The sequence below is a fragment of the Manacus vitellinus genome, unplaced genomic scaffold (assembly GCF_001715985.3).
Source record: "Manacus vitellinus isolate BGI_N305 unplaced genomic scaffold, ASM171598v3 scaffold_35_pilon, whole genome shotgun sequence".
Classification (NCBI taxonomy): Eukaryota; Metazoa; Chordata; class Aves; order Passeriformes; family Pipridae; genus Manacus; species Manacus vitellinus.
In genome coordinates, this window is record NW_021940498.1 from 4,296,040 (window position 1) to 4,306,388 (window position 10,349).

The following is a 10,349-nucleotide window of genomic DNA, read 5'->3' on the forward strand; positions in this document are numbered from 1 at the left end:
AATGGTCTGGCAGGGCTATTCCAACCTAAACAATTCCACAATTCTATTCCATGACTCTGTGACTCAGGCTCTGCAAATTACACAGGCAGAGTGAGGCTCTGCACAACCTGTGTGGCTTCCTCCCTCAGAGCAGCTGGGACAAGGTTTAACTTCCAAGCAGGTCACAGCACACAACTGTGTTGTGTCCTGGGAATGCTGTCCCTGGGAATGCAAGTCCCAGTGGCTGACTGGGCTCTGGCAGGGCACTGGGGATGGCTGGGACACATCCCATGGCTGGGCTCTGGCAGGGCAGTGGGGATGGCTGGGACACATCCCATGGCAGTCCAGCTCAGATGTGAGGTCAGCAGGTCAGCACAGCGCTCGGATGGGGAAAAGGCTTCTGGAATGGGGAAGGAAACAGCCAGGAAATTTTAGGAGGGTTGGGTCCTGCCAGCATTCCTGCCAGGTTGGAGAACAGAAGCATGCCTGAACATGCAGCTGGCTGCTGCGAAGCACAGCTGGGCACCAAGAATCCAGACAGCCCCCCTGAGATTCCACCAATAATCACAAACCCAAGAAAATTTAACCACCATTTATCGTTGGAAGTGGAAACAGTCTGGGAAATTTAAATTGGCCTGTGTAAACAAAGCAAATGTCTGAGCAACCTGGTCTAGTGGAAGGTATCCCTGCACATGGCAGGGGGTTTGACTGGATGGGCTTTACAGGTCCCTTCCCACCTCAACCATTCCATGATCCTGTGATTCTGAGTCTGCCTCAACATCCCAGTGATGGGGATAATGAAGGGAGGAGACTGGAACCTGAGACATCCACGAAGAATAATCATAATGAGATGACGTGACTCTGCAGAAAATGTCCTTGTTTCCATGGAAAGGCTTCCAGGGCTGAGAGCTGGCACTGATGCCTGCCCAAATCCAGCAGCAGTCACTGCAACCAGTTACATCATTCAGCTTTATTTCAATTGGCCAAGTCTTTCTGCATTTTGTATCTCCTGACAAGATCTGGATTAAAGCTGCTGGTGGAATACACTGCCTTGAACCCTTCTCCTTCCCCAGCATGTGGCTGCATGTGGGTCAATGGGATGACGTTCCTATCTATGACTTTGTATTATGTTCTGGCTATATAAAACCAATTTCCCTCTGGGAAGTTGAAGGATTGCTTCTACATACCATCTACATAAGGTTTCTTTCCTCTTTAGACACACACTCACCCACATACCATCAGCTACTTTGCATTTAAATGGAAGTTAAATGCAAAGCTCTAAAAAACCCCCCCAAGGAAAAAATATTTTGGGAGCTGAAAAGCAAATGCTGGTAGCTGCACAGAAACTATCTTACCTTCCAAGGAGTGGAGGCCCTTTTCTTTAGCAATCTCATACACACTGCTGAAATCATCACCAAGGTTTGGATCTGCATTAGCTGTGAGCAGGGCCTTCACCACACTGTCACAAAACAGAAGGAAAGTAAGGCAGAAGCAGGATATGAGGAATTAAAGTCCTTCAGAGACCGAAAAGTGCTCAGAAAGCCCTCCTCAAATGTTCCCAGGGATGTTAATATGTTAATATTGTTAAGAAACCACAATTACAGCTGAATATTCAACAAACAGGATTCCAGCAGCATATTTTAGAATGAATGAGATGGGGGAGGCACTGAAAGAACAGGTGACATCATAGGGATATGCAGCTCTCCCAAGAAGACCTGCACAGAACATGCCCTGAGCACATGGCATTCCCAGATGCAGATCTCGGCTCCAAGGTCACCCCTGTCCCTGCAAGAAGGAAAATTATTGTAACCTATATTGGTGCCATCCTACCACCACAAAAAGAGCAAGCAACTTCCATGGGAAGCAAGTCTGCAGGAGGCCCTGAAGATGATCAGAGAGCTGGAGCACTTCTGCTATGGAGACAGGCTGAGAGAGCTGGAGGCAGCACTGCAGGTGGGATCTCACCAGAGGGGAGGAGAGGGGCAGAATGCTCTCCCTCGTCCTGCTGCCCGTGGTGCTGGGGATCACATGGTTGGATTTTGGGCTGCTAGCAAATGCTGCACATTATGAAGACACTGCAGCAGGACAGAACCACACAGCACACACTGTCCAGGCAGTTTTGGTGTGGAAGTCCTCAATCTCTGCTTCTGAACCCAAACAATCATCAGGCCAGAATTAGATTTCTCACCACTTCTGAAAGCAGCTTGAAGCCAGTTAATTCTTAATTTTTTTCCCAGGGTTCAAGCTTCCCATGACAACTAGACAGTAACTCGTTTGTTAGCATTCATCAGCGGTGACACGGTTCACAGGCTGACAGCGCCGCAGCCTGACTGACACGTATCTGCGGGCTCTGGCCTGTCAAGTCACATCTGGAATTTAACTTAAGCTTCTCTCTCATTTACCCTATAAATGCATTAGCAGAATCAGAGGTGGTTATTTTATTCTTTGAGGATGGTGCAATAGAGGCCGGCTCCTTACCGGCACCAGCGCGCTCCTCACCACGTCCAGAGTCCCATTTAGTGAGCACAGCACCAGGACAGGGGGCAGGAGACAGAATCACAGGAATTGTTCAGGTTGGAAAAGCCCTCTAAGACCATTGAGTCCAATCATTCCCTCAGCACTGCCAGGGCCACTGCTAACCTAAGGGCCACCACCGTTTAAATCTCTCCAGGGATGGGGACTCCCCCTGTGCCCTGGGCAGCTGTGCCAGGGCTGGACAACCCTTTCTGGGAAGAAATTTTCCCAATGTCCAACCTAAACCTTCCCCAGAACAACTTGAGGCAGTTTCCTCTTGTCCTGTCCCTTGTTACCTGGAAGAAGAGACAGACCTCCACCTATATAATACAGCCATTGTATAAACTCATTCCCTCCAGTATAAAGCCATTCCCGCAGTATAAAGTCACTCTCCCTGCTATAAAGACATTCACAGAATCACAGAATGGTTTGGGTTGGAAGGTAGTTTCAACCTCCCAGCCATTCTTCCCAGTACAAAGCCATTCTCTCATTTAAACAGGATAAAGTCATGGAACCACAGAATCATTTGGATTGGAAAACCCTGTGACACCATTGAGCCCAACTGTTCCCCCAGCACTGCCAAGGTCACCACTAACCCATGTCCTCAAGTGCCACATCTACATGGCTGTTAAATCCCTTCAGGGACAGGGACTCCACCACTGCCCTAGGAAGCCTATGCCAGGGCTGGACAACCCTTTGAGGGAAGAAATTATGTGCCTCAATTAAGCCTTTGACAATCTTGCCCTAGCAGCTGACTTACTGTGATCCTTGCACAGACCTACAGTGATCCTTGTATCAGCTCTTCCAACATCCCCACCAGGGAGCTGAGTCTCTGATCACTCAAGTCCTTGGAAGTACAGGCTCTGACACGGTCAAACCACCCTTCTGGGACCCCATTCTTATGGCTGTCACCACCAAAGAGATCCCTCTACTCCAATTTTAGCTCACAGGTTAAAATATCTTCAGGTCCCTGCATCTGCCTCATTTTAAGGGAAATGATCCCAAGTCCCAGTGTAGGACTTTAATCCACAACCTTGTAGCCCATGGGTGAGCTTCAGGTACCAAGTGAGTCTTACGGTAACACAGGATGACTTGCCATTTTCTTGATAACTCCATCCATCTTCCTTTCCTGCTCTCAGTGACTACATAGAAATGAATGTTCTTCCCAGGCACTCCATCAGATATCACCTCTGTGTGCTCTTGGACACTCAGGAAGCCCCTTCCTCTTCATCCTTCAGCATTCTCTGGGCAGTGACCTTTTGTGAGAAGCTGAGCAGAGGACCACAGCTGCTACATGCAAGGTGGTGTAAGAGTGATGTGGTGGGTGATGATGGCAGAACTGCTCTGCCCTCTCTATGAACTACCCCCTGCACCATATTCACCCCGCGGTAAGAAACATTCCCGTAGCTCTTACCATAGCTGGAAGGCTCAAGTTTAATAAGCACAGATATCACTTCCTGGCAAACTCTGCTCTTCCAAAATCCTGGCACTGGTCTAGTAACAACACATCACACATCCAGGCTCTCTCTCCAATCATCTTTCAATCTCATCTCCTGCTTTTGGGATGTGCCGACCCCTCCAGGCACTTCTCCATCAGTCAGACATTCCTGGAATCACAACTATTGATTGTACCTATCCAATTTGCAGGTAATGGGACATTCAAGCAAATTAGGCTGTAGGAGAGGTAACAGCGCCATCAAAACGCAGAGGAACTGCATTCAGTGGCACAAAGCATGTGAATGTCCCTGGAACATGGAAGTGACTTGCAAAATCAGGAGATTACAGGAGCTCCGAGAGAGCTGGAGAGGGACTTTGGACAAGGGGTGGAGGGACAGGACAAGGCAGAATGGCTTCCCACTGAAAAAGGGCAGGGTTAGAAGGGATACTGGGAAGGAATTCTTGGCTGCGAGGGTGGTGAGGCCCTGGCACAGGGTGCCCAGAGAAGCTGTGGCTGCCCCATCCCTGGAAGTGTCCAAGGCCAGGTTGGATGGGGCTTGGAGGAACCTGGGCTAGTGGCAGGTGTCCCTGCCCACGGCAGGGGAGTTGGAATGAGATGAGCTTTAAGGCTCCTTCCAAACCCAAACTACCCTGTGATGAGTGAATTTTAAACAGCGGATTCTCTGGCCAGTACACCTCCTGAGTTCCTCCTCTTGCTGCCAGGCATTTGGGCAGAACAGCACCCCATGCCAGATCCTAGAAGGAGCCGGTGGCTGGCTGGGCTGCTCCAGCCTCCCTCATAACTCACCTGTGCTCAACAGCCTCAACAAGCTGAGTTTTAATTTGCTGATCAAGTTTTGATTGGATTAGAGGCAGAGCCTATTCATCAGCGTGAATATAAATCTGAATTGACCCTGGTGATGACTCAGAGGGCAATGCTGGGCTGGAGTTGGCTGGGCAGTTCAATCGATTGGGGAAAGTGCTTTCTGCTTGTAATGGCCGGACCAACATATTGTTCAATAAATAAATACACATACACAATGCAGGGGGTGGGAAATCAATGACAAGATGCATCAGGAGAGGCGCTGTGCCTGGGCCAGGGCGCCGGCAGCTGGGGTTGGTGAACCAAGGAGGCCGGTGATCCCCCTGACCGCGAGGCACCGGCACAATGCAGGCGCTGGGCGCGCTCGGATACGCGGCTGCCCCGAGCTCGTGCGGGAGCCACAGCTCCTGCCTGGACACAAAGGGGATCCTTGTGTGGCTGTATCTTAGCTGTGTAAAACTCAGTAGGGCTGGGAGGAGCTGCTGCTCGCACTCCAGCCCCTGTCCACTCTTTTTTTTTTTCCCCTGGATGAGGCTAAACGTGGACGTGTGCCTTCCCAGGAACATGTGCACGCCTACCCGTGGCACAGAAAGTCAGGCAGCCACAGCATTCCCTCGCTCTGTGGTGGTTCATTATTGACCTAGATGAAAATGACTGACTCCTCAAACAAGGATAAAAAGGGACTATGAGATCCAAAAAAGCCTTGCTCCCTGCCTGGGAAAACAAGCAGAGAGGCCATTTCCGTGGCTTGGAGAGGTGCAGGAACCTGCTAAACTGACAATATCTCACTGTGCCTGACCTACAGGACATTAGATGCTGTTAATCCCTGAAAAGAGGGGTACTCGTGCCCAGAGGTCTGAAATGGGGACACAAGGCAGTGGTGTGGGGAACAGTTGCAGGAACAGCTGAGTGGACACTGTTCATCAAAAACACCCAGAAAGGGAGTGGTTGAAAGCCAATGCCCCAGTTTGTAGGATTCAGCCCTCCAAATGTCCTGCCATCACAGCTGAAACCCATGTCCAACTCCTCAGCCTTCTGACAGGTGACACACTCGGCCGTACCCGCTTCCAAAGGCACCCAGATATTTCTCCAGCTCCACTGCAGACAGCTCTGAATGACTTGCCTGAAGTGAACGGAGTGAAAAACCCCCCATGGAACAGATGTATGTACCTAATATAGATAACAAGACTGCGCCAGTTCATCATGTCACTGCCTGTAGACAGGGAACTGCTCCAGATCAGTTACCCTTCACCAATCTCAGAACAAACCCACTAGAATACCACTGTGTGTGAGGAATTGTTATTACCAGTATAAAACACCCACACAGCACGTTCAGTGCATGTGTGGAAGAGGCACAGGCGCCAGTGATGCCCAAGAAGACAAAGCTCACCTGACCTGACAGTGTGCTGGCAGCCCAGAGCCCCCCTGGATCCTGGGCTGACCCCACAGCACGGGCAGCTGCTGACGGGGGGCTTCTGCCCCTCTGCTTCACTCTGGTGAGACCCCACCTGCAGTGCTGACTCCAGCTCTGTGGAAGCAAAAGCAGATTCCAGTGTCTTTTAGAACTACTCAAATTCATCCCACTGGGACTCAGAGCTTCCATGATGCTCCATGCCTTAGTTTCCCTCTCCACACAAGCAGTTTTCAACCTCAGAGACGGTTGAGAGGATGATTCAATATTTCACTGTCATTTTATTTCTGCAGAAACGATGAAAACTGGACTAGCTGGATAAAGAAAAGGTCACTACGCTACAAAATACAGACACACAGCTAAGTTCCTACCTGCTTTGAGGTTTAATTTATGATAGCTGTATTGCTTATTTTAACAAATGCACAAACGCCTCAGTATGCATTTCATTAAAGCTTAATTACTACAAATATGCCAAAGCTATGGTAAATTCCCCCAGCAACGGAAGTTACAGCACAAAACCTTCCTCTGCTCCTGTTAACATGGTCACAGCTGATATGTCTTTAGCCCATAACCCAGTTACAACCCATATCATCTTCATGGAGCCAAGGAATTTGGACCTTCACTCCCTCTCACATAAAAAAAGGAACCCTAAATGTCCCTCTGCACTAGATCCACCACTGTATCTCCACTCACAGCTAGGAACTAGTCTCCCCTATCTGTGAGAACACAGTGGAACACAATGCCTTGCCACGTTTTGGATACAAGACATTTCCAAGAGGAAGAAAATGACCGTTGTTTTGTTGTAAAAAAGAAAAGACAGACCCTAAACTTGCCTTCCAGCACATAGGATTTCATCTTGTAGCTGATGGCAACTGACAGGAATCATTAAAGCAGTGCCTCTGGAATTAAATTAAACATATGGATTGGGGCTGTCTAATTGGAAGAGTGAGGGCTGTGAAAATTGGGAAACATGACAAAGCTAAAGGACAGGTCACAGAAATCTCCAGCAGTACAGTGGAGACCGAAAACGACTTTCTTCTCAGAAAAACGCCTTTGGAAAGGCAGTCATTTGGGGCTGAAGGCTTCCTTTTTCTTAGCTGAAACCCCCCATCTCAGTTCCCAGCATCCCAGCCCTTTGAAGCTGTGCTGAGGAACCTGTGCAGGTATCAGCAAACTTAAAAGTGGAAGTGCTGAGAGAGCCAGTGAGTTAAACGAATTGGAATGACCTTGGTCTTGTTGCAGGCAAACAGTACCTGCAGGTCCTGCCATCTCTGAGCCAGGGACAGCCCCAGCTCACCTCTCCAGAGCCTGCTGGGCTGGGGGGCTAAGGACCAAAAGTCATAACAACTTCAAATCCACAAATTGGGCAGATTACGCAGGCAGACAGCAATAGGACAAGGGGGAATGGGTTCACACTGACAGAGGACATGGGTAGATGAGATACTGGGAAGAAATTCTTCCTTGTGAGGGTGGTGAGGCCCTGGCACAGGTTGCCCAGAGAAGCTGTGGCTGCCCCATCCCTGGAAGAGTCCCAGGCCAGGTTGGACGGGGCTTGGAGCAACCTGGGCCGGTGGAAGGTATCCCTGCCTGTGGCACTGGGGTGGAACTGCACAGGCTTCAAGGTCCCTTCCAACCCAAACCATTCCACGATTCTGTGATTCTATGAGATCAGCTGCTGAGGCTGAAGAAAGCAAATTTAGAGCATCACACTCTAAAAACAATCCTGCATCCTAGTGCCTCTGATTCCTCCCCTCCTCAGTCCACCCCAGGCACAATGTCTAGTTTGGGTTACAAAGCTCACCCTGTGGACTATGCAGGGAATTTCAAACCCTCTGTGGTCTTGTTCCAGCTCATTGCATTTCCCAGACCCCACTGTGGACATTACAATGCTAGAAACAGGACCAAGGGCCAAAACCTCATCTGGCACAATCCCAGAGCTGCTACACCAGGAGCAGGTCTGGCTTGCATTTATGTTTGCCTCCATAAAGGATGGAATCACAATCACTAAGGTGGGAAAAGACCTCTAAGATCATAAAGTTCAGCTGTATCTAATTACTCTTCTGCTATATGGAGACAAGTCCTACAGTGCTTCAGGTACTGAAGGACTTCCTAATTTTCAATTAAAGTCAGTATTCATCCAAAATGTGGGAAAAATAAACAGAATTTGCCCAACAGAGCCAAAAGCTTTTTCTTTTGGCCAGGTACACAGCTAAGGCAGATGTGGTGATGGCTCTGCCCTCTCAGCAGGGACCAACCTGAGGACTGCACGTTTTTTACTGCAGAGATGTTTTCATTAGCATTTCCACTTGATTTTAGGCCCAATTTTAGGTAATTATTGTCCCACGAGCAGCCTTTCTCCCTGCCTCCTCTTAGCCTTTGCAACTCGGGAAGCCCTGTTCTGCTCCACCAGTCACTCGGAATGGTCAACAGTCGTCACACTCCGCTGCTGACCATTGTCCACTGGGAAAGGTGGGAGGCTCCCGAGCCAGTCCCTTCGCGGACGGGCAAACAACGGGGCCCGTTGCTGCTCGGACATCAAAGTTAAACAAACAGCCCCGAGCCCCCACCTCTGGGCCTGTCCTAAGGAGCTCCCCGAGGAGGTCACCACTTTCAGCTTGTCATAGCACACATCAAAGTTTGCACCACACACGAACTCGGCACACGGATTGGAATCGTGTCGCCCGAGAGCGGATATTCAGCCTTTGTGCACTGCTTTAATCCTGTGTTTTCCCAAGTAATTAGGCTTTTTTGCTTATGAACTTGTGACTAAGTAAAGCATCCCTGAGAGGTTGTAACATCAAAGCTCATTCTCCCGTCTGTCCCACGTTTTCCAAAATTGGATTTCTTTTCCCCCTTTTTTTCCTTAAATAAAAAAAGCTAATTGAATTTAGTTGTAGACTGAATATATTTAGGAGTGTCTTTAAAAGGTTACAAGAAGGCAGAGTGATCATCATGGGAACTGCAGAGAGAGGGCACAGCATTCAGGCTTTTTGCTCCAGAAAGGCCTGGATGAAAGCCCCGGCCATGGCCCCACCAGTGAGGAGGGACACAACAGCTATTATGGGAGTGATTTTGGATGGTGGGGTGTCCAACTACCCACCACAATGACATCCCACAGGCACATGATCATCAGAGGCCAAAACCTGAGAGCTGCTGTGGAACGGCACCATCAGTTCAGACGTCACGTCCCCGGGACTGTGGAGCAGCCTGCCCCAATCCCTCACACCACAGACTGGGCATAGCAGCAGTCACAAGCTCCCTTGGGTTAAGCTCCACAGCACATCCCAAACTTTACGGGAGCTCACTGTGGGTTGAAGTGCCCCAGTGAGGATGTGAGACACACGTACCTGGAGTTCCTGCTGATGGCTGCCACCATGAGAGCCGTCCAGCCCAGCCTGTGCCTCGCGTTCACATCCGCGCCTTCCTGCAACAACCTGGAGGGGGGAGAGACATGGTCAGGAAGCAGACACGTGGAGAGCATCCCAAGCATCCCAGATCTAATGAGGGAAAGCAGAATGTTTTACTGTGCAAGCACCTGCTCCAGCACAGCCCAGAAGACCCTACATGAAGTTGATTCAATCCAGTTTCTCACAGCTGACCAAACTGAGATGAACATCCAGGAGACAGCAAGCCCAGTCCTTTCAGAGGCTGCACTGCCAACATCTCGTTTTCTTTATTGTGTATTTCTTTATTTTTTATTTCTTTCTTCTATTCAGTCTAATTCCTGAAGAACCAATCAGCAGCAAAGCTGATAAACCCAAATTCCAATGATGTTTGGATCCTTAGGCTGCAGAGCACCCATTAGGCTTTAGAAGCAGCTCAGTGGATCTCCAAAGCCCACGTCACCAGCAGATATTTTGCAGTTTTCTCACACAACATGAGAACAAATAAGACAACCCCCAAAAATATGAGGCACCAAACTATCCCTGGTGCTATGTACCCAAAATTTTCTCAGCCTTTCTACAAGACAATGGCAAGGGAGAGGTTCTCACAGCAGCTAATTTAGATCATCCTAAAACAAGTACTGAACCCAGACAGAATGAAATTACAGTTCTCTCTGCAGACCACAAGGAAAGAGGGAAGTTCAGAATTCAGACACAAATTTTACAGTGCTCAAGTTAAATGAGACAAGCTCTGAGCCCTACATGTCCATAGAATCACAGAATGATTTGCAGAAGGTTTGGG

General features: G+C 49.2%; 1 protein-coding gene across 1 annotated transcript in view; it reads right to left on the bottom strand.

The window, feature by feature from the left end:
• CLPB (ClpB homolog, mitochondrial AAA ATPase chaperonin) overlaps positions 1–10,349 on the bottom strand; it is a 58,418-nt gene that overhangs the window by 34,909 nt on the left and 13,160 nt on the right. Inside the window, exons 4-5 of the mRNA XM_029961459.1 lie at positions 9,512–9,598; positions 1,335–1,438 (exon numbers count right to left, since the gene is read on the bottom strand). Coding sequence (XP_029817319.1) covers positions 1,335–1,438; positions 9,512–9,598 — 191 coding nt within the window. The remainder of the gene's footprint in view (positions 1–1,334; positions 1,439–9,511; positions 9,599–10,349) is intronic.